This window comes from Ambystoma mexicanum, chromosome 9 (genome assembly GCF_040938575.1).
Source record: "Ambystoma mexicanum isolate Mex_15411 chromosome 9, UKY_AmexF1_1, whole genome shotgun sequence".
Lineage (NCBI taxonomy): Eukaryota > Metazoa > Chordata > Amphibia > Caudata > Ambystomatidae > Ambystoma > Ambystoma mexicanum.
Genome location: NC_090931.1, coordinates 1,340,561,810 through 1,340,586,898, shown reverse-complemented (window position 1 = coordinate 1,340,586,898; position 25,089 = coordinate 1,340,561,810). Strand labels below are relative to the sequence as shown.

Sequence of the window (25,089 nt, the reverse complement as noted above, 5' to 3'; positions counted from 1 at the left end):
AGAAACGTATTGCCACACATACAGGGGACAAACCGATGATCTCAAAACTGTACGCGATCCTAGCAGATGTAGAAGGGAACAAGCCCTGGGGGTAAGGAGATGGGGAAATAACTCAAGGAGTGACTATCCTGAGAGATCACCGGGAGAAGCTGTGGGGAAACATACCGAAACTAGCCAGATCAATCCCACTCAGGGAGGCATGGTAGAAGGTTATGGCAATATACCCCGTAAAGGCTACACTGGATGTATCCCAACGTCTCACAGGAGTGTTGGAGGGTATGTGCAGGGAGGGGGGGGGGACTGGAGACACATGGGAGGAGTGCCCGGAACGAAGGGGATTCTGGAAGGAAGTGGGGGTCCAAATGCAGTCCATGGTCCTCTGCACCTCGACCCTCACCCTGAGGGAATGGATGTGCGGTCTCTTCAACGCGGAGTTCTCACTTCCTTTTAAGCCCCTGAGGAAAGCCTTCATGGAACGCTTATAGCAGTCTGGCTAGTGCTTGCGAAATGGCGTAAACAGAAAGGGTGCAAGGCCATGCCGACAATTTCAGACAAGACTGGGGGTTAGCCTTAGAATATCTCAGCGGACTTTATGAAACAATGGTGTCCACAGAATCTACGCATATTGGACATAATGTGAAAGGAATCGATTAAGTGGAAATGGCGTGGACCTACTGGTCTCTGATAAAAGGGAAGTGCGGCAATGGCAGGGTGGGAATCGGATGGGGGAAGGGTGTATTCTGCTAGTTATTGTTCTTATTACTAAAATGCCAATAAAAATATTTTTTTTAAAAAAAAGAAAAAGTTAACTGCCATTTTTATTAAACATTTTGCCATTCCAAGTTGTCCCCTTGGAATGACCAGATGAAACAACATAGACATTGGACTACTATCACTTCAGAGTTAAACTGCTTTAAAAAAAGCAGCACAAGCAAAAGATTGCTTGACAACGTGTTATGGTAGCACGTCATCAAATTTTCCTGTGCGTGTCTCTTGCTCGAACCATGAACCTCCGAACTCGCTCTTTCCATGCCGCTGCTCTCCCCCCCTCTGCCAGCCTTGCTACCTCTGCATGCCTTCCTCTTCCTGGCGGCTGTCGTGTCTCTGCGCTCTGCAGCCCTTGCGTGTCCTGGCAGTCAATGACCACCCTCGATTTTTGTCCTTTCCTACCATTGAGCAGATCATTATGAAGCCTTCTCTTGTAATCTGTTTTTCCCTGGAGTTTGAGTATTTCTTTTTTTTTTATCTCCTCAAATACTGACAACTACAAGAGTTTGCAGGGAGCTGGTGGGTGTCCGCAGGGCGCATAGCCTCAAAGGCCTCTCTCGGGTAATTGAAGCTTCTGCATGATGGGCATGGAAATATGGTGAGGCGGACTGATTTTTATTATTAGGTTATTTATTGAGAGGGGGGGGCCTACCACCAGGAAGCAACAGTGCTTTAGAATTCTTGGGAGGAGTCGAGTACAAGACAATGTATGCAAATCACAGGGGATCTATACAAGAGCTGAGCGATAACTGGGGAGGGGGAGTGTGGGCAGTTTGCCAGCAAGGTAGCTGCAAGCAACCAGGGGAATGAACAGGGATGATGGAGAAGAGCACCCAATATGATAGGTGGGGAGTGGAGCTAGGTTTTGAAGAGATTCCTTGAAGAGGAACGATCCTGAAATGTATAAGCGACGAGGCAAGGCAGGTCTCTTGTCAATGGGGAGGAGGTTCCAGAATCTGTGGCGTAGACGGAGAAGGCCTATCTTCTGGTTCTTTCCTGTACTGGTGGAGTCCGAGTTTGCACATATCATTACTTCTGGTGCAAAGTAGGTCTCTGTAGATGCTGAGCTTTAGTGAGGTAGCTTGGGGGTTTGAGAGTGACTCCCTTGTACATGATGCAGCAGGATTTGAAGTTGATGCATGGTTGCAACGGAATCCAGTTCAGTTAGATGAGGGTCTGGGTGATATGGTTGAACTTTCAGAGTCCTTGGGTCCCATATGCTTCAACAGGACTCAATCTCAGGGGTGCCAGGTTTCTTGCGGAAGGCATTCCAGTGGGGCATTGCCACCATCCATGTGGAGAGGACCAATGCTTGGGAGAGCAGATCTAAAGTTGTTTGCTGGGATGAAGGGCTTGATTTCAACTGGTTTTAATCTGTTTACTCCTTTTAGAGAGTCCTGTGAAAAGCCACATTCTCATTTACTCTCGTTTTGTTTCCCTGTCTTCCCCTGGGCATTTTGGGCTATGGGGTGTTGCGCTCATCACTAAGTTACAGGGACCAGAGTGAGGGAATGTGGTTGGCTACAAATACAGCTTGAACTTGTTGGAGGCCATAGGAACAAGATTACATTGGGTAAATGACACTGGCAATTAAGAGTGAGGGGACTCTCTAGGGCTGGGGTGCACAACATACGGCCCGCGGGCCAAATGCGGCCCTCCATCCCATGCTCTGCGGCCCACCAAGAGTGTTTACTTTTGTAATGATATGCGGCCCACTTCAAGCAGTTGGTTGCATTCCATAACATAGTGTTTGGTTGAGGGGTGGGGGCAATGGGGCATAGTGTTTGGTTGGGGGGTGGGGGTCATGGAGCATAGTGTCACTCGAGAGTGAACCCAATAATAAAGATAAAACAGGCACAATTAGGAGATGTACATCCTTTGCTTTTTGTGGAAACCTGACTCAATGAAGGCCTAACACCTCTTTGCCAACCCAAACAGTAAAGTATAGCAGTCCAAAGTAACGGAATGTCCAATCAAGGGTCAATAAAATATATATATACTTTAATTATACAGACGATATGCAATAACTAAATATAAATAAATAACAATGGAAAATGTGTAGTATAAAATGTAAGTTTGAAATAAAAATAAACAGCTACACCTCAAAAACGTATTCTTTTTCCATGTGTTCAATGAAAAAGGGGGGGGGGGTGAAAAAGCTTCCTGCCACGCCACGCCTACCGTCCCACCCACATTTACTTTTCGGCCCACTATAGGCTTCACGTAAGGTACTTTCGGCCCTCTGTCAAAATCAGTTGTGCACCCCTGCTAGGGAAATCTCCCTTAACTCGTAATGCGCTTGGGGTGGAGAGGGTGGGGGTGGGTAATACCAGGGCAGCCGGCGAACAGGCCACAATTATATGGCTGCCCGTGGGAAGATCAGGGTGGAATAGCCAAGGGTGTTTGAGCGTAGCGCGTTACAGTTTCTAGAATGCTACCACCACATCCGAAGTGACAGGTGGTCGATGAAGAACGCGGCCGGCTTGTAAACAGGGATTTCTCTTAAGTAAACTACACCAACTGTACCTTCAGTGCATGGCAGTGTAAGCATTCTAGAAACTAACGTGCCACGCCCACACACCCATAGCAATTACAGTTGAGCATAGGTATCCGTGTGGGATGATTCAAAATGTTTGCCTTCATAAAATCTTACTGGCAGTTTGATTGTGTCCCCTTGCCTGTGCGGCTACGAATGTGTCATAGCTTTTTCTCTAACCATAGTGTCACTCGACTGCAAACTCATCACGTTGGTGTTTAACCCAAACAACCCATTTCACCAACAGTGGACATCTCAGAGTTCAGGTTAGCAACGTGCCATGTGGTTTCTGGAGAACCCCATATGTTGCAAAAAAAAAAAAAAACAGTCTAAATAGTATGTGTGTCCGCCTGTATGTATGGGAACAGTATGCTCTCCTGTCTCCCACCCAGTTTTTGCAGTCTTTGGCTAAACGTTTATATGCCTGTGTTCGGCTAGCTGTGATATTTTCCTTGCACATTTGTGTGTGAAAATGTACAGAGGATTCTATTGTTTTAATATAGTGTCACAGAGCAACCAGAAAGTGAAATTAATAGCCCAGTGTGGCCTATAAAAGGAATAATCCACAAACCAGTATTTTCAGTATACATATTGTTGAAGTGCTTGTCTCCATTATAGGGTGCTTGTTTCACTGAAGTTCAAATTAACAGTTTACATTTTTGATTCTTTCAGCATTGGCTGGATAGCACGAAAAGCATCAAAAAGCAAGTAAAAAGTAAGTCTTGTGTTTTTTTTCTAACCAACAGTAGAAAAGCAAGTTATCCATTTTAATAATGATACTAACCATTCACAGTTCCATTCTAGCATGTTGTTGGGGTTCAAGGTTAGTGAATCCGATGGGCCTCTAGATGGCCTAGGGAACTTGTCTTTTGAGTGGGCAACATGGTGCCTTGTAGGAGTGGTTTTAGTGCAAGGTCACTGGCTCTCCCAATCAATAACTAAAGGAAAGACGTTGTACAGTGCTTTTATCAGCAGTGTCGGTTTGCTTTTTGTGTTTGTCGGAATAGTAAAAATGAAGAAAACCTGCATATTTGCAAAGATATATAAAAGGATCGTTATCTTGACTTGTTCTCGTCAGTCATGCCAGATCTGTGCCAACTTGGGCAAGAAGTCCTGTGAGAGAGCCAACTGTGGAAGGAATTCAGGAAACACTCATGTATCAACCTGTTTCCACTTCTAGTTGAATGCTTACCATTCTTTAAGTTGCCCTACTTATACTCATAACCCATTGCTTAACAAAGCCAAATGTGTTAGTGTCTTCAGATTTCACATTTTAACCATGTTCTTATACTTCATTTTAGCCATATGTTTTTACACACCCATTGCAGTCCTCCAATCACTTTCTGTCTGGCCCCTGTACCTAGCTACCTGTATCGATTATGTCTTCAACACATCAATAATTATTGTAGGTTTGCAGTTCCTTTTATGTGTTTGAATGGCAACTGGGCGCAGATTGCTACTGGTGCTAGGCCCACTCCTTGCTTATGGCATGACTAAGGCTATGCACAGAGGGTAAGGATGGTGGGTGCTTTCATGATTTACAAGCCTTTTTCAGCTGTACAATGTTCTTGCAGGGCTGACCTCAGAAAGAAATTGCTTGTTTGCAAGCGCAGCGAATGGGGCTGCATGCTTGGTCTTTGGCCTCAAGAAGTAGAACCACAAACATGGAACCTTTTGAAATTACACTGGCTCCCCAGCTCCTCTCATTTTGAGTTTGATTTCCTTTGTATCATCAAACCAGTGTAGTGGTGCCTGGTGCCCAAATACTTAACTAGTGACTGTCTAAATATCACCCCTTTGCCCTGTTGTAGGGCCATATACTACCTTCCCTTTCTGCCAATAATCTTGAGGCAATCTTTCAAGCTAGCGAAATGTAAAATAAATGTGTGGTATAAGGACCCCATCTTTAGATCTCCAGCAGGCTTGCTGCAGAAGCTTAAGCACTAGAGGTTCAGTAAAGGTCTTAAAACTCTTCTTCAGTAAGGCCTTTCCCGATCATTCGTCAAGCATGTGAGGTCCCTCCTTGTTTTCACAATCGGTATGTCATTGTTGATCTCCTGTAAATCCTCCAGGTGTGAATAGGCTCTAGTCTTAGCCCTTTTTAAAATCTGGATAGTTGGAATGTTGCTTACCAGCTTGCATGCTGGTTTAGACTCTTCCCTATCGGGCTCCTCCCAGATTCCCTTACCTGAGCTTGCTTTCGAAGTATCCTGTAAACATGTGGCTCCTACCAAACCACAAAATAAATTAAACCTGTAGCTCAGAATCCAAGACACCCTTGTCAGGTGTTGGCTTGTTTCAGTTTTAGTTTTACTGTGGTTTATTTTTATTTTTTTATTTTTATTATTGTTTGGTAGGTGAAGGCCCATAGGGGACGTGTGGGAGCAGTGTGGGTGAATGGGTGCGAGGAGGGAGGGAGTGTGCAAGGGACGGGTTGCAAGGACAGGGGGGGGACGGAGAGGAGGATACAGGGGAGTGGTAGTGACGGACATAACAGTATTGTATGCAACGCATGCCTAAATGTTTTTTGGGTGGAAACAGAACGAGTGTCAATATGGAGTACATGTATAGTGCATTGCCATTGTACAAGGAGAAGAAGTATCACAAGCAGCAGGTGGCAGAGACTCCAGGGGGGATGCCCCGCCCATGGCCGGATCAGGGTTCTAATAACAGAGATATTGGAGGATGTTCCTAACACCCAAATATAAAGGTAAACAACTTCAGAAACGAAAAGTAATTTTAGACTTGTGGAAAATAGTGGCAGATATAGAGGATACTGATGGGTGCACGCCCCAGCGTGAACATAGTGCTCCCCCCAACATCGTGAATGCAACAGCGCCAGAGTGAGCACCGCAGACTGCGCCTATGTAGGGGCTTTACCTACTCACCACCTGCCTGGCTATATATAACAACCCAACATATGTGCCCACACCAGCCACCACCCCGCCCCCATATCGGCCAACACAGAGCGGCATTATGCCATTGGAGAGTAAATAGCAAAAGGAGTTAAAGGAGGCCTTTGAGGAGATGCAAACGGTTCTGGCCCATCTGAGGGCAGTGAAGGAAGGGGAAACTACCAGGGCTGTGGTCTGGATGAGTGGAGGGCTGGAGACATTTTGTTCATATTGGATAGCACAGCGAAAAAGGATGTGCATGTAGAGAGAGTGAAGGGTGAACGCAGAGCGGAAAGCGTAGGAAATCTGACAGTGAGGTCAGACAGGGAGGCAAACAGAACTATGGGAAGGAGAATGGGATACAGTGGATGAATTTGAGGATGACGAAAGGGATGCCTAGGAAGCGCAGGGATATTCTCCAGGGTAGAGAGTTTGTGGGGACCGCAATTCAGGAACTGGTTTGTGCGGGTAGCATTTGCGATGAAAAAGGGAAGTGATGGAAAAGAGAGGAGGGCAGTGGGCACGCAACTGCCGTTATTACATAAGGGGCCCAGGAGTGCACATTATGTACTGCAGGCTCAGATGAATAAGAATAACTTGATTTAAACTCTCCCGCCCCTTATTGCTAGGGCCGGAATGTGGACATATAAAAGCAGACAGCGGGAATTCCCCTGACTGTGGGAGACATGAAAGGTTTACTTGTTGCAATCGTGGGAGATTAAGCGGGGGATGTGTGGGTAAGGCTGCGTATCCAGGAGTGACGCTAGATGACGATGCGCATGATGGGGCCCCATTTAACAATATAAGGGGGCAAGTGTGGGACGTGCTGTGGTTGGTGTACCCAGACACACCAGTCTTAAAATCCACAATGCAGTATACTATGGGGGCTGACGAAGACCCCGCGCAGTACATTTTAAAAGTGCAGGAGATCGGAGATGGGTGACCAGTTGGACAAAGCACTTGACAAAATAGTGGAGGCAGAGGCAAAGGGGTGGGCAGAAATTTGCACCATCATTCTACACCACTGTAAAAGGATTGAAGAACGAGAAAAGGAAATGGCTCTGAGATTGGAGGTTGAGGAATTGGAACTAGTTCAGAAAAAACAAGCTGAAATAGCACTCAAGGGGGACAGTAACGTCCAGTACAGAGACAGACTCAGCGGCGCAGGCTGCCCCACGCACAGATGTAAGGATAGTGGTGTTCTGGCCAGGCGGAGGACAGAGGCAGTGGGGCGGCGGTCCTCTGCATCAGTACTCGGAATGTGACAACAAGGAGGTCAGCAGCGGGAAAGATGATGGTTGCAAGGGGGTGCTTTGGGGGAAATGGGGCCTGTGGGGGGGGGGTGTATGGAATAGTCTGTGTTGGAGTAAGTGGGGACATGGGTAAGTGGGGACATTTTTCAAGAGCGTAGAAGCAGGCAGGGGGTGGGTTACAACCCATGCAACCAAACTGCCTCTGCACCGACAGTCATGTACCATCCCACCCCAGATGTTCAACTCTATACCCTATGAAATGCATCAGGCTTACCCCAGTTGCCACCAAAACCCCTACTATTGCATACCCACAAGAGGCCCAGCAGAATACCTTTCACAGGGGTCAAATGCCCACATCCAATGCAGTGCCTAACGGAACAGTGCTGTACCGAGGGGTCATTGTTATGGGAGGAAACCCTTTCACGTTCCCAGGTACCAACACCTACCCTGACTAGGACAGCCCACAGAAAGTTCTTGCATGCACAGTCCTGTCCATTACTACCCACCCTGTCAACGAACACTTGGTGGGCGCTGTGATAGTTAAGAAATCAGTTCATCTTTATGGTCAACACATGTGCTACTAAATCATGCACCAGTGAGGGAAACTTCCCACTATCAAGTGAAACTCTCGACACACGAGGATCCTCTGGGGCCATCACAATGGTTCTCTACACAGAGGAGGTACCTATCAAAAAAGGAGGAAAAGTGGTGCATGCACCTTTACTGTAGTCGGAGGCCTCCCCGATAAAGTTGTTGGGCCGGGATTTATTGAGTAAATGGAACATGACCATCTCCTTCACGGACCACAGGGCGGTGTGCACTACCCCAGGCATGTGCGCCCTGAGGGCAATGTTCATCACACAGGCCACAGAAGGGGGAGGTGGTGGTCCGCGGAATCCCTGTGGACCCGGACATGTTTGTGTACGGAATAACAGCATTGCTTGAGGCAGTGCCCCAGATTGGTAAAGTGCGTTGGCGGGTGCCATCAGATTTAATCTTCCGACCCATGGTGACCTGTAGCAAGAACAATATTTTCCCTAGATTTACAGGGCCTGGTTGTGTCAGCTAAAAAGATTGTTGTGGTAGGGAAAGATGCTAATGGGGGCGAATGTCGTACAGTGTTGTGTATTGATCCAATGGTACCCCTCAAAGAAGTGACAGGTGAAGAATTATTTGAGGATCGGGTTGACGATTGAGAATTGTGTTGGCAATTTGTATCCCCCGTGAGATAATGGTGCAATACTGCAAGGTGCAATGTTCTTTGATGACCCTGGTTGATCCAACCCCTTCGCTGAAACAGACTTGGAGCAGGTCCCAGAAAGGCTATGGACAACCAATGTCCACGATGTGGGGCTCCTGTAGGGGCTGGCACTGGTCCAGATAACACTCAAGCCCGGCCTGGTGTTGCCATGACTGAAACAATACCCACTGTCCAAAGAGACGGAGGAAGGTATACAGGACACAATTGCTACCCTCTAAACAGGGAATAATTGTGCCCTCCAGCCCACAATGCAACACAGCTATCCATCCAATCAAGAAATTGAAAGGGGGGCGTTGGAGAATGATACAGGATCTCTGCCCTCTGAACGACACTGTCCAGGCAGAATGTTCTGTGGTTCTGAAACCTGCGAACAGTCTGTGCAGCATCCCTAAGGGTGCAACCCACTTTACTGTGGTGGATCTCAAAAAAACCTTCTCCATAACCCTACACCCCGATTTGCAGTACTTCATTGCGTTTACGCATGGGTGGATGCGCTTCGAACACGCAAGATTTCCTCAGGGGTACTGTGAGTGCCCCAGCATCTTCAACAGGAAATAGCATGCTGACTTGGAGAATATTCAAGTGCCCAGTACATCATTCAGTATGTTGACTATTCAGTGGTATGTAGTGACAGCAAGCAGCAGTGCCAGAAGGGCTCGGCACAATCCTAGAAGTGCTCTACTTAGGCCAGTTGATATCTGCCCACTGGAAAAAGATGATACTGAATAGTGCTGCCTTAGTGTGCATCACCCCACTGACCAAAACTGTCAGAGATGCAGAAGTTCCTATGGTTGTGCAACTACTGTAGGGCATAAATTTTAGATTATGTGGTGTACACCAGGCCACTGTTACAGGGCCTCAATGAGGCTTAAAAGGGTGACTGCAAAATTGTATGGATGGAAGATATGCTCACCAGCTTTAATGAGCTTAAATAAGTGATTCCCACCACCCCAGTGCTAGCTACCCCTGATTAAACACAGGAGTTCTATCTATTTTCACACTAGAATGGCCAACTAATGACTGCAGTACTGACGCAAAAGACACAATGGGCTACAAGCCATTGGCTTACTACAGCAGGCTGCTAGATTCTGTGATGCAGTGCTAGTTCCCATGCGAACAAGCGTTTGCTGCAGCTGCATTTGCAATTGAGAAAAGCTCAACAATTGTAATAGGCTGTTCTATAACATTGTTCACCATCTTGGAGCATTCCAAATCAACTTTGACCACACAGCGGGCCCTCTACATTTGAAATGACTGTCAAGCCAAAAACATTCATATACTGAGATGTAAAACTGTAAATCCTGCTACCTTTCGACAGAGCATTATACATAGGAAGACCTCACAATACATGATTTTGTGACCTTTGAGGGGGAGGAGGATGACATCCCAAAGGCAAAGGGAGAGCCCACTCTAGGAGGGAGGTGCTCTTTGTTGACGGGTCAGCAACGATCGACCAGAGTACGGGTTTGAAGCATACTGGAACAGTAGTGGTCCACCGATTTGGCAGAGTCTGAGGTATTGGTGCATACTCCTATGTCCTGTCCCTCCATACTTTGTGGACATTCTGTCCATTGGGACTGGACCGGGGCACTTCTGAAGCATCAAAAATAATTTGTTCTTCATCTTCCTGCTCCGGTTCCACGGTCGTCTTTCCCTTCATCTATGCCGCAGCGTCTGGAATTCGTGTCCTGTTCTTCGTGCGAATGTTGTTTCGTGAGGACAAATCCCCATTTTTTCTGTCTGGAGTGCTTGGGCCCGGAACATCGGTGCAACGCTTGCTTCTAATGTGTCTCCCTCTCCATCGGGGCTCTCCAGCATAGGCTCGTCCGTCAGGTGGGAAGAGGTGTTCCAAGGGCTTCCTCCTCCATATTTACAGCTGTTCAAAAAGGAAGCGTCCTGTATTTTCCTTCCTTTTCAGAGCACCCCGGCCAGGGGACTCCTTCGCGGGGTCTTCTGGTTCCGGTAGGGGCCCAAGTGGCTCTGGTACCTGAGGTGTCCTGAAATGGATTGAACCTGGATTCCGGAGTTTGCTCCGAGGGCCCCTGTCATGTGGCTGTCTAGACAAGATATTCATCTGAAGTTCCCAATTTGTGGGCTAAAGTTTAGCCCAGCATTTCTTGGGCTGTTTTGACCGGGGTTATTCCTGAGCTTTCCAAGTCTGGAACTAAACGTTCCGGGCCTAGTCTTGAGGTTTCCTGTATATTGACTAAAGGACCCAGGTGTATCCCAGATTATCCCCAGCTAGGGGCTATAATTAATACCTGCAAGGTTGAGGGGCCTCCTCTGATAGCTCTGGCTATGGGATGTGACCCTAAGCCTTCCCACAAGAAACCTTGTGGTCAAACCGATCCTGCTGGAGGGGCAAAGAAGGCTCTCACACTAACTTTCTCAACGGCTGGTGCAAAGGGGCCTATGTTTGGGGCTGAGTAGCAATTTCCATGCAATGTGAATGTTAGGCAGAATCCTGTGCAGCTCCCTTGGGGAGCACTACACAAGATTAGGACTACAGGTGAGATCAATAAATCTCCTTTGGCATCAGTCGGTACCACAAAGATTTAGTTGGTAGCTGTGGCTGAGCAGTCAGACTCATCCCAAGAGGGAGATGAGCAGTATTCAGGGTTTACACAATAGGTCTACTGCACTATGGCACAAGGAAACACTGACCAAAACTTTGTATTAAAAAGTAATTATATATTTATTTTAGACACTCCCAAGAAAACACATTTATCACAGTTATCAAGCAAGTTAAATTAAGTCAAGGTAAAATATACACTCCCTAATATAAATTGTAGACCAAGTGAACCAGAGTGAAAACTGAGCAAAAGGGCACAGTGAAAATTACACACAAGGGTTTCACTAACAATTTCTCACAAGGGAGGGAAAGCACAAGTTATCTAGAAATAGGTTCTTATACACCCTAGCAACACTTCCCATCAGATTGTGAACCAGTTCAGCAAGACAGTGCATCAGTATAGGCAATATGAAAACTGAGCAAAATGGCATTTCACAATGATTAGAAAAGGGAAGGAAGGGGTGGTTGTAAGAAATAGGTGCACCAACACAGTTCTCGGTGAGAATCAATCTAAAGAAAGCAGGTCTAACAAATGTGACCAAGGTCAGTGGTACTGGGCAAGTGCCCAGGAGCAGAATGTTCTTGTAGCTGAAGTCAAGTCTTTGGTTAACGATTTTGAAAAGGTGGATGCAGAGGGCAAAAGACAATGTTGAGAGAGGGGCGGCCAATGCAACAGGTAGGTAAAGTATTTAAAACACCTTTAGTGCTACCGCGAAGGAAGGGCGGCCTGGCGGAAAAATGTACCTTAGAATGAAGAAGTGGCTCCTGCGGCGGCGGTTGTTCCTGGTAATTCCTGCATTTCGGGTGATCCAGCAGAGGAAGAGAGGCTCTTGTCGTGGAGGAAGGTTCGAGTTACTGCACTACCCAGGGATGAAACCAGCCGCAGTGCGTTAAATCGCGGTCCGGGTGGTCCGGGTGGACGGGTGCCTGGCTATCCGGCCTCGGAGTACAGGGTACGGGAGATTTGACCAAGGCAGGTCCGGGAAGGCGATTGGCAAACTGGTTGGCCCCACCAGCTCAGGGGAAGAAGCCGCTTGCAGATGAAGATCTTCTCTTGTCGTGTGGAGAAAAGTGGTGAGACGCTGCAGCAGGGCTTCACCGGTGGTTCAGTCGTTGGAGTTGTCTTTGGCTTCTCTCCTCTTCGGTTTCTTAGTTCCAGTGGCGACATCTTGCCCTTCCAGTCTTCAGGACCCTGCTTTTATGCAAAAAGATCCCCTTTCATACAGCCTAACTGTCACTCACACAGTGGAGTGGTCATCTTGGCGGGAGACCCTCCAGCCTATCAGGATAGAGTGCGACATGGGTTGCGGAGGCAACCCTGTCTAGGGGTCCTACTCCCCCTCCCACACAATGGACCCACCCCAGACTCGGTGGCGCTGAAAGCAGGGATTCTCGGTAGAAGCCCGCCAAAAGGACGAACAAAGGATCCCCGACCTGGGTTAGGAGTTTAGAGAAAGACACGAGAAAGAAGTTATATTAAAGTTCTGGCAAAAAAAACCTACCGGAGCAAAGTTAATATTAAAATGCACCGGTGGTATGTTAGAGGCTGTCAGAAAAAGCAGTGCCTCGAAAAATCGCAGTCGAATATTTATGATAGTAACCACTGCCACCAGCCAGAAACTTTTGAGAGAGGGACTGTAGGGTACCCTCTCGTAAATGAACATAGGGGAAAAACTATTAACCCCTTCCAGTACCTCCATAGTAAGATGGGTTGTACTGGTTTAGTTCATAGGATTTGACTAGTAAAGTCAGTGGGGACTTTACATGCCCTGGGAGACAGTAGTCAGTCCCAGGGTATGGAGTCTGTTTGGGGGTCGCTACGACACTCCTGTGTCAAAGCGCTGTGTAACACATGTGAATAAAGATGGTTCCTATGGGGTTGAGAAAGATCCCATAGGAATTAAACACAAAAATAGCCTAGAATACACATAGCAAAAATGCCTAAGAGTGGGAAAAAGAGTCTCCCTCTTAGCAGGTAAAAAGAAACAAACCCTTCAAATCCAGCAAACCTGCTGGGGGACTCTATAGGTAAGGGAAATTAGCCATAGAATGAGAATTCTCCCTAACACTCTCGTTCTCTCTCTGCAGTCGTGGTCGAGGGAAAACCTCTTGAAGGGGAAAACCTTCACCACCCCCACACTAGAAGCCACTCTCACGACAGACACATCTCTCATGGGGTGGGAGGATGCTCGCCTGCTTCAGCAGAGTACACATGGCGTGTGGTCCCCACAAGTAGCATCCAACCACATAAATCTGTTAGAGCTATTAGCTGTATTCAAAGCACTGAAAGCCTTTCAGACAGTTACAGGGGAAGACAGTCCTGATCTTGACGGACAGCACCACAGCCATGTACTACCTGAGCAAACAAGGAGGCACACACTCTGCAGGGCTATCCAAGCTGTCCCAATACATTTGGATATGGGCTCTCAAACGCAAGATGTTACTGTTATCACAACACGTTCCAGGGGAACTCAATCTTCTCGCGGACATGCTCAGCAGAGACTTCCCACTACCTGTAGAGTAACAGTGGTGGTTACACGAAGACAGTCTGTCTTCGTGCTATGGGGCTCCCCAGAGATCGACTTGTTCGTAACTCTGGAGAAAGCTCAATGCCAAGATTACGCCTCAAGGTACCCTCAGAACCGCTCTAAGCGGAACGGTCTCTATCTAGCATGGTCAGGGAAATTTGTTTATGCTTTTCACCAGACTCCCCTGCTCAACAAGTTTGTGCACGAGATGCACCAGGAACCAGTCACCATGATATTGGTGGCCCCCATGTGGGCCCGCCAACCCTGGTACTCTCATCTGATGGAGATGTCCCTCCCTCCTCCTATGAAACTACCCTGCCCGTACAACATGTTATCTCAGGACAGGGGAGAAACACTTCACCCATGCCTGCAAACTCTGAATTCAGCGGCCTGGCTCATGAGGTCATAGAGTTCGGACACCTTCAACTTCCTCAGAGATGCATGGCCATACTCGGGGAAGCGAGAACACCCAACACCCGATATTGCTATTCCGGTAAATGGAAACACTTTGTCATCTGGTGCAATGCCAAGGGCGTCAATCCCATTGACTGCTCTCATACTTGCATTGTATTGTACCTGACTCGCTTCCTAGACTCAGGCCTGGTTTTTAATTCTGATGGTTCACTTGGCTGCTCTCTCTCAGCCTACACTACATCACAGCAAAAGGTGGTGTGGTGGAAAATACCAGTTATAAAGGCTTTCATGGAAGGGGTTAAGAGGATTCATCCCCCCATTTCGAACCCAGCTCCTGGATGGGACCTAAATGTGGTATTGACTAGACTCATGGGGTCTCTTTGAACATATGCATAAGGCAAGTCTCAAAGACCTTACCTATAAGACAGCCTTCCTAGTGGCTATCCCTTCTATAAGTAGGGTTAGTGAACTACAGGCCCTTTCAGTTCTAGACCCTTTCTTTACAGTTCAGAGATAAGGCGGTTCTGTGCACGCATCCTCGATTTGCGCCTAAATTTATTTCCAAGTTCCATGTGAACCAATCAATAGAACTGCCTTCTTTCTTCCAGAACCCCACTAACGTGGCCGAATGAAGTCTACACACATTAGATGTGCTCAGGGCAGTCATGTTTTACCTGGAAAGAACTAAACCACTGAGAAAGACGAACCCATTTTTTGTTTCATTGGCAGCTGGTAGAGATGGGGATCCTGTCTCTAAATCAGCAATCTCAAGGTGGATTGTCAAATGCATCACACTCGGTTTCTCTCTTGCTAAGGGAGAACTGCCCTTCAAGCTTAGAGCACATACTACTCGAGGCACTAGGGCTTCCATAGCATTCCTTGCAAATGTTCCCCTAGAGTCCATTTGCAAGGCGACAATCTGGAGTTTTGTACACACCTTTACAAAACACTATTGCCTAGACACTCATTCTAGGTCTGATTGCCAGATGGGACAAGCAGTATTAAGACCTCTTTTCACTACTGTTCCTTCTCACAACCCACCTCCTTCTCCGGGTACTGCTCGCTAGTCTATGCACAGCATGTGATTCTAAGCAGATTAACAAGCATCAGAAAACATGCATTACTCACTGTAATAGCATTTCTGATGATTGTATCTGCTTAGATTCACATGCGCCCACCCCCAACGCTACGTCCCGTCCCCTTTCCTCCATACTTATGGGACATCTCTTCGTCCTGTGGGATCGGGACCGGAGCACTTTGTAAAAAGCATCCACATTTTTTTCAAAAATGTGTCCCTCCTCTTTCCTGAACGGGGCCTAGCACGCGGCCGCAACCCCGCCCCCCTTGGCTCCGCCCCGTGCATCGCCTATCAGTCCTTTTCTCCACACGATCGGGGCCGGACGCACTTGCATCCTCGGAAGATTTTCTTCTGTTTTTCCCTCTCTGGCTCTCGCTAGCGTTCGTTTACTAGTCTGTATGTCTTTTAAACTATATTTTCCAGACTGTTTATCGTGTCACCGTCGCTTCGCGAGGGCGGATCCCTATCCGCTTTGTTTAGAGTGTTTGGGTCCGGCACACCATTGGGACTCCTGTTTTTACTGTGACTCCCTTTCGGTCCGGGCTCTTCAATGTTGGTTGGAGCGGTGGGAGGAGGTGTTCGGTCGGACTCCTCCTTCGCATTTTCAGACGTTCATCGACGAGAAGAAAAAACGCCCGGTAAGTTCTTTGATTTTCAGAGCACCCCGGCCGGGGGATACCTTCCCGGGTTCCTCTCGAGCCGGGATGGGCGTCGATCGCTCTGTTAGCGGGGTTCACCCTGAGGTGCCTGTCGGGCCTAATAATTCTACCAGAGTTTTCTCCAAGGGTCTCCGCAAGGGGCCTGTGTTCACCAGAGTACACTCGGAGGCCCCTCCTGTGGGGGCTGTGTGTAGACCCAGTTCTACGGAGTCGTGGGGTACCGGAGCTTGCTCTGAGGCAGTTCTTTCGGCTTCCCTCAAAAACAAAACCGGGGTACGCCCCGAGGTCTTGGCTGGGCTTGAGATTACCGAACGCATGTTCGAGGCCCGTGCCGATAAGGCTTCTACCGGGCCTAGGTCCCTCGTACAGAGGCTAAGGCTACCAACAGTTCTGAGGGGCCGGGCAAGGGGCCCGCGCTCTTGTGGTGACACCAGATCTGTTGAGGGGGCAAAGAAGGTTTCTTCTTTTACCGGCAGTGCCGAGGCTCTTCCTTCGACGGCTCAGTTGGCGGTTGGTATGTCGCAGAAACATTCCAGGCCTCATAGTACCAGCTCTGCCGAGGTTCATTACGTTAAGACTAAAATTAAGACCCCTTATCCATCGACTGGGACCCCTGCCTCACTTCCTCACGTGCCGCAGTTCCCCTCAGATGAGGACAAAATGGCGCCCGTTCCCGCCACGACCACGGCGGCCATTTTAGGTACTACCCCTACAACTACGCCATCGGCCCCTGGTGTAGGGTTCGGTCCTTCGGGTGAACCTAAGGTCCCTTGTGCGCATCCTTACCGGCCAATTTTTGATTAGAACGCCCGGATGCCTCTTCCGCACAATGTTTCGTTGCCCGCGGGGGCGGCTCCCTTGATTTATGTGGATACTTCGGTGGAAGGGCCGGTGTGGCACCCCTCCCTGTTGCGTCCCTGGTTTTGTCCACCTCCTGAGAGGCCTCCTCAGGTTCCGAAACAATCTCCTGAGGACACCTTTTTCGGTAAGTTTCAAGCGCTTATGCGCACCGACCCCATGAGGGAATATTCCAAGGGGCTTTTCAAGGAGATATGTCCACCCGTGCCTCCGGCTCCAACCGTCCCGTCAGTGGTTCTGCCGGCACCTCCCTTGCTCGTGGTGCCTCCCCCTGCGCTTCCGCCTGTGCCGCCATTGTCCCCAGTGGACAAGGCAGTGCCTGACTCGGCTCAGCAGGAGCCGGACCTGTCAGATGACCCTCAAGGCGATCGGGATAGCGAGGACCTGCCCCGCTCTACCAGAGCTTTCCATGACCGGGTACTGGACATGATGAGCTTCTTGGATGTTCCGGTGCCCGAGGCACCTGCTCTGCAGGAGGGCGTGCTTTCTGGGGCGTTCACCTTGTCTCCTTTTGGAGCGTACCGGCCTGTTCTTGCAGAAGGACGTTCTGGCCGAGGTCCGAAGAGTTTGGGAAAAGCCACACTCGGGACTTTTTGTCAATAAAAAGATTGACGCGAGGTACAGGCTACATTCCTCGGCAGAAGTGGCCTTGTCGTCTTGTCCGCCTCCCTCCTCCACAGCGGTGGCTGCGGCCACATTCCAATCCAGACCTGCAGCTTCCTCCTCCGCGACGGCGACTCAGGTCTTGGGGAAGGAGGACAAACTCCTGGACTCCCTAGGGAGGAAAATCTTTGCCAATTCGGCCTTGCAGCTCAGGCAGGCCAATGCAGAATTGATTTTGGCGGGAGCTAACATGTGGATGTGGAGAGGTCTGTCGGAGTTTGAGGAGCATATGCCGGTCGAGAAGCTGGAGGATTTCAGAGGCGGCCTTTCCGATGCCAGGGTCTTGGCCCAGGATCTCCTGGAGGCTGCGGCTCATCATGTAGACACCTCGGCTCGGGGTCTGATGTTGGGGGTTGATACCTCGCGGCAAGCATGGCTGCATGCCACTAAGTTCTCGAAGGAGATGCAAGACAAGGTCCTGGACCTTCCATTTGATGGTAAGGAGCTTTTTCACTCTTCTACTGATGTGGAGCTCACCAAAATCAAAGACAGCACTCAGACGGCTAAATCTTTGTCTGTTCTGGTTAAACCTCCCTTCAAAACTCAAAGGCCGTTGTCGCAAGGTCGACCTTCCTCTGGTTTTAGGGGCTTCCTCGACCGCAAAAAATCGCAGAGTGGATACTCCTGTGGGGAGTAACCACTGTAGACAACAGCGTACGCGGTATTTCTCCCGCTCTTCAGCCTCCTCATCAGGTTCAGGTGGCACCGCCACCGATAAACCTTCCAAATGAGGGTTTTCCGTGCTCGCACGAGACCCCGGTGGGAGGACGCATTGCGTCTCATTGGAAGGCATGGCAGACCATCACAGAAGACAGATGGGTCTCGTCAGTCGCTCGAGCGGGCTTCCGCTTACCTTTACCCCCTACCCCACCCCTCAACCCTCCTTTTCAGCTGTCGGGCTCACTCTCCCTCAAGGCCGAGGTTCAGAAACTTCTGCTCCTCAGAGCTGTGGAACCCGTTCTCCTTGGGGAGCGAGGGGAGGGCTTCTACTCTCGGCTGTTTACGTTGCCCAAACCCAACCAGGCTGGCCTGCGCACCATCCTAGACCTTTCCCAGTTCAATCTTTCCCTACCCTAAGAGAAATTCAAGATGATCACGCCCGGCCAAATTCGCTCCTCTTTGCAGGCGGGCGATTGGCTCAGCGTGGTGGATCTTCAGGATGCATACATGCATATCCTGATTTGGAACCCACACAGGAAATATCTCTGTTTCTCTCTGGGAGAGGAGCACTTCCAGTTTCGGGTGCTTCCTTTTGGCCTCAGTTCGGCGCCACGTGTCTTCACGAAGATGTCGTCGGTGATCGCGGCCCATCTTCGTCTCCAGGTTATCCATGTGTATCCCTATTTGGACGACTGGCTCCTACGCAGCCCTTGCCTGTTGGCAGCAGCGGGCAACCTCCAGTCTCTCCTTCAGCTCCTGTTCCTTCTTGGGCTGTCGGTGAACTGGCGGAAATCCTCCATGACGGTCTCACAGGACCTGCCTTTCCTGGGTTTTCGTTGGAACACGATAGACTGCCGTGTGTATCTGACCGGGGACAGAATGGCGGATCTGTTGGCCACGTGTCACATGTTTACGCAGTCGGAGAGCATGTCGGCCTGGTGGTTCCAGAGGCTTCTGGGCCTCATGGCTTCGTGTGTGCTGGCTCTTCCTCTTGCTCGTTTCAAAATGAGGCGGACCCAGATGGCTCTTTGGAGTTCCTGGCGTCAGGCTGTGGACCCGGTTTCCAAACGGATAATGATTCCGGATTCCACGAGAGTGGACCTGGACTGGTGGTCTTCTCTCAGCAACCTGTCAGTGGGCGTTGGGTTCCAGACCCAAGCCCCATGGTGACTTTCACGACAGACTCCTCCCTTTTCGGGTGGGGTGCGACGTTGGATCTTCTTCAGGTCTCGGACCTCTGGTCACCTCAGGACAAGCTCCTGCACATAAATCAATTGGAGCTTCTGGCGCTCAAGGCGTTCAGACCTCTCATTGTCAACACGGTGGCATAAGAATGGACAATGTGGTGTCAATGTACTACATAAAAAAGCAGGGGGGAACGAAGTCTCCCCCTCTCGTGGATCTGGCCATTCAGATTTGGGAGTGGGCCGTGCTTCATGGGGTCTGGCTGCTTGCAGTGCATATCCCGGGCCGGCTGAATGTCACCGCGGATGCCCTCAGCCGGTGGTCAGTGGTCAGCTACGAGTGGGAGTTGAAGGCGGAGATCCTATCATGGATTTTCTCGCGTTGGGGCACACCTGAGGTGGACCACTCGGACACAGCGATGAACAAGAAGCTTCCTCAGTACGCCTCCAGGGGGGTGCTGGGAGCCTCCTCTCTGGGGACGCACTCGAGATCCCATGGCACAACATGAGAGCTTACGCCTTCCCGCCTCTTCCTCTGGTTCATCGAGCAATTTGGAAGTTGAAAAGTTCTGTCAACTGTTCTCTTCTACTGATAGCTCCGTGGTGGCCGGCCAGGTTTTGTTTCTCAGAACTTCAACACCTGTCGGCGTGTCCGCCAATCAGGTTACCAGTAACTCCCGATCTTCTTCACCAAGGGGAACAGCAGATGTGGCACCCCTCCCCACAATCGTTCAACTTGGCAGCATGGTGCCTGAGTTCACGGCGCTAGAGCCTTTGGGTTTGTCTGCGGATAACATGCGCATTATCCAGGCAGCCAGGAAACCCTCGACCAGATCCCAATACAAGAGTAAATGGCTCAGGTTCTGTCATTGGTGTTTGAAGAAAGAACTGGACCAGAGGGTGGCGATGATTGACACAGTGCTGTCCTTTGTCTCCTTCCTAGCAGAGTCAGGGGTTCATGTCTTGTCCTGCAGGACTTATCTCTCGGCGATTTCCGCCTACCTCTCTACAGACTGGTGTTCTTATTCGTTAACTAACCTGGTGGTGAAGAGACATTTTGCTGGTTTGACACGCATCTACCCTCCGGTTCGTACTCTGCACCCGCCCTGGAACTTAAACGTAGTCCTGACGGCGCTGTGCCATAAACCTTTCGAGCCAATGGCTACGGTTGACATCAAGTACGTGTCCTGGAAAGTGTCCTTTCTGGTCGCCGTTACGTCAGCGAGGAGAGAGTGAGCTCCAGGAATTGTCTGTGGAGCATCCTTTCTTGGTTTTTCACAAGGACAAGGTAGTCCTTCGGACGAACCCACCTTTCCTACCAAAGGTAGGGACCGAATATCATCTGAATCAGTCGATTTCCCTTCCGGTCTTTTTTTCCGAACCCTGCCTCGGAGGCAGAAATGGTTCTAGACTGCCTGGATGTGCGAAGAGCTCTTAAGTTCTACCTGGACAGGACTGCTGAGCTTCGGAGCTCTTCCCAACTGTTTGTGACCTTCGGTAAACCCCAGGGCATGCCGGTGTCTAAGGCATCCATTTCCAGATGGATTACTGCCTGTATCACGGAATCTTTCACCGTACAAAAGCTGAAACCACCTAAGGGTATTCATGCGCATCAGGTGCAAGGCAGCTGCGGTTGCTTTTCAGAAGTATGTTCCCTGGGAGTCCATCGCTAGAGCGGCTACCTGGGCCTCCCCATCTGCTTTCTGTAAGCATTACTGCCTAGATATGAGCTCTAGGGCAGACACTCAGTTCGGCCAGGCTGTGCTGAAGAACCTGTTCCAGTAAGGGGTATTTCCATCCACCCATAGTTCCTGTAAGGAGTGCTTGGGAATCTCCCATAAATATGGAGGAAAGGGGACGGGACATAGGAGTATTACCAGGTTACTCACCGTAGTGACCACCTTACTCCTAGTCCATAGTCCCCTTTCCTCCATACGCCCGCCCGCCTTCCCCTCTAATAAGGTTCCTCTGTTATTGCTAATGTGTCTTGGACCCTGCGATAGAAAAGGACTGATGGGCGATGTGCGGGGCGGAGCCAAGGTGGGTGGGGTTACGGCTGTGTGCTGGGCCCCGCGCAAGAAAGAGAGGAGGGACACATTTTTGAAAAAAAATTGGATGCTTTTTACAAAGTGCTCCGGTCCCGTCCCACAGGACGGAGAGATGTCCCACAAGTATGGAGGAAAGGGGACTATGGACTAGGAGTAAGGTGGTCACTACGGTGAGTAACCTGGTAATTCCTCCCCGCTCGGGTGGAAGGAACATAGACGTCTTACTACTTTCTCTCTTTTATGTACTCACGATAATCAGTGGGCTCCCTCATGGCAGAAAAAATACAATGGAAGGGACCTTGACGCGTGAGGGAATTTGGGTATACTACACGTCACGTTAGGGATAGTGGTACAGACACTCCTATGCCGACGTCCCCTTTCGATCTTCGAAAGGCAAGATGCAGTACTCTGCGGTTACCACTGGATATCGGACCATATGCACAGCTTGTGAATCTAAGCAGATACAATCATCAGAAATGCTATTACGGTGAGTAATGCATGTCGCACTCAGCTTGCTCTTCGGAGCTGCTGGTCCCAGGCTACGGATTCAGACTCCAAGATGATTACAGTCACATCCTGCATGACAGCGGATCTTTAATGGTGGTCATCTGCCAGCAACCTTTCAATGGGGGACCTGCATCCAGGAGCCCTGCCCACAAGCAACGGTTACTACAGACGCCTCCGTTCTGGGATTGGGGAGTGACACTGCGCCACCTCTAGGTGTACGAATTTGTGGACGCCTTAGGACAAGCGGTTCCATATCAATTACCTAGAGCACTTGGCAGGATTTCTGGCGCTTAAGGCTTTCAACCCTCTATCACCGGTACACCGTCCTTTCATCGCGGGACGTTCTTTCGCAGTGTTTTTTTACCGGGAATTTTTTTATGGAAAAGACCCATCAAATTTTTGTTTGGTGGGGGATTAAAAAATTATATATATATTGGATGTGGGTTTTTGGTAATAGATATAAACTGAAAGGGAATGGGGGCGTTGGAGGGTAAAAATCGATGGGGATTTTTTGATAAAAAATGTGCGGTAAAAAACCCAGCAAAAAACATCCCGCGATGAAATGACATGGAACCCTATCACCAACAGTGTGGTTCGAATTTGCGCGGACAATTCCGTAGTGGTGTTTTACATCAACAAGTGGGGGAGGCACCATGACTCCTCCTCTGGTGGACCTTGCTATCCAAATTTGGAATTGGGCTATCCATCACAATGTCTGGCTTCAAGCTATGCACATTCCAGGTCACATCAATGTGGCTGCAGACTCCCTAATCTGCCAGTCTGCGGCGAGTTATGAGTGGGACATGAACACTGATGTTCTCACCAAAATCTTCCAGCACTGGGGTTCTACAGCAGTGGATCTCTTTGTGACCTCGTCAAACCGGAAACATCCTCTTTTTGCTTCCAGGGTAGGTCGGAGTGTCTTCCTTGTGGGAAGCCCTCGAGATCCTGTGCGACAACATGAAGGCTTACGCGTTTCCTCCTTTGTCGCCGATTCATCGGTCACTCTGGAAACTCAGGAGTGCCTCCAAATGCAATGTCCTCTTCATAGCTCCTTGGTGGCCAGCCAGGTTATGGTTTTCCGAACTGCAGCACCGGTCGGTGTGCTCTCCGATGAGGTTGCTGCAGATTCCCGACCTTCACCAGAGCAATCGCCAGTTGTGGCACCCCTCCCCACAATCCTTCAGCTTGGCGGCCTGGTGCCAAAGATCCCATCGTTAGCGCAGTTTAACCTCTCCGAGGATAACATGCGTATAATTCAAGCTGCACGTAAGCCCTCTACGAGAGATCAATACAGGAGAAAGTCGCTCCTATTTTGTTATTGGTGTCTAGCCAAAGAGCTTGATCTCAGACAGGCTTCTATTGACTGTGTCGTGTCTATTGTATCTGACCATGCATCCATGTCTTATCATGCAGGACATATTTATCCGTCATTGCGGCTTATCAAGAGATATTTTGCAGGTCTTCATCTTTTTCCACCGGTTCGGGCCTGTCATCCCAAATGGGATCTGAATGTGGTCTTCACCGCGTTGTCGTAAGCCTTTTTTTTTTTTTTTTTTTAAATTTCATTTTTTAATAAATCTTTTTATTATTTTGAAGACTTACATAAACATACAAACATACATACACTTCCTTACAATTGGCTGTTTGCGGCCTGGAGTGCGGGTTCAATGATACAGTATAGTAGCTAAATACTATCAAATCATTTCAGGCAATTGGGTCCTTCCCCTTTTATAGTGTCCCCAGAACTCCTAGTAGTTTCCTTCCTCCCACTTGCCCTATATCTTTTTGGCCTCCACTGGGCAGCCACGTGCTGTGTATATGCGATGTTCCATTGTAGCACATATGTCCATATCCGCGATCCATTGGGCCAATACCGGCTTCTCTGGTGAGCCCCACAGATAGGCAAAGTTCTGCTTAATCAGTCCCGCTGGCGTGAAAATACTCTTTTTTTCCCCATTTACTAGTGAGTTGTTCGTCGGGTATACCCAGCAGTAGCAGTTTAGGGTCCATTGGCACCTCTCTTCCCAGCGTTTCTGCCAGTTTATTGCAGCATTGTTGCCAGTACCTTTTGGATTCGGGGACATTCCCACAGGATATGTATGAAGGTTCCCTCCCCTCCCGGCATCGCAAACAATTTGGACTGGAAGCCCAACCCCATTTGTACAGTTCCACCCTAGGATAATACACTCTGTGCAATATCTTAAGCTGTACCAAGCAAATTCTTGAAGCGTTTGCTCTTTCCCTTGGGTGCATCAGCGCTAGGATCAAATGCTCCGGGTCAATGGTGCCCACATATACTTCCCATTTCTGCTTTAAAGTAACCAGTCCCGGAGTGGCAAAGGCCGTTCTGACATTGTATAGGGTGGACGTGACCTTGACGGGTACACATTCTACGAAGATTGCGTTCTATGGGAGTACATTGTGGCACATTTGCAAATGAGGGTATGTTTCTACGCAGTGCATGGGTAGTTTGTGTGTAGTGGTAGTGTTCTCTCTGCGGGAGTCCATATTTCTGCCGTAGAGATGCACACCCTCGGTGAGGACATCGCCAACCACTGTGATCTGGGCCTTGGCCCATCGCAGCCATATCAGTAATTTGTTCATCTCTGCTAGGTTACTGTTGTTCCACCCGGCTGCATCTGGGTCACCTTGTGCTCCCAGCCGATGTGTTTATGTGCTCTCTTCCATACCATGGTAATGTATGCTGCTGTCATTTGTGGTGGGGGTTTAGTGAGGGGTTGATGAAGCAACGCTATGGGCGAGGTGTTTGGTCGACCCCGAGTTTCAGTTCTGATGTGTGGCAACTCCCGATTACCATGGAGCAGGTCGTTGCTTACAGACATTTGGATCGCCCAGTAATCTGTTGAAGATGTGGTAGGCCTATGCCCCCCTCCCAGATTGATTGTTGGAGTGTACTAAGAGCAATACGTGGGTGTCCCCCGCCCCTTATGAGTTCCCTGAGAAGGCAGTCTATCCGGTGGAAATCCGGGTCGGGGATCCAGAGCGGAGCGTTTTGGAAGGCGTATAGAACTCGGGGCAGCGCTAGCATTTTTAACAAGGCTGCCCTGCCCACCAGCGTCAGAGGGTGGTGTCTCCAATGCCAGACGTCGCCAGCGAGTCGGTCGATAACTGGGTGTAGGTTACGGGGAACATACTGTATGAGGTCCCCTGAGATCTGAATACCCAGGTAGCGAAAACATTAA

The 25,089-nt window shown here is 49.3% G+C and overlaps 1 protein-coding gene across 2 annotated transcripts in view; it reads left to right on the top strand.

Moving 5' to 3' along the window:
* Window positions 1-25,089, top strand: part of EPB41L5 (erythrocyte membrane protein band 4.1 like 5) — a 1,765,041-nt gene that overhangs the window by 295,999 nt on the left and 1,443,953 nt on the right. For both annotated transcript variants that reach the window (XM_069616748.1, XM_069616747.1), the window contains exon 4: window positions 3,977-4,019. In XM_069616748.1, coding sequence (XP_069472849.1) covers window positions 3,977-4,019 — 43 coding nt within the window. The remainder of the gene's footprint in view (window positions 1-3,976; window positions 4,020-25,089) is intronic.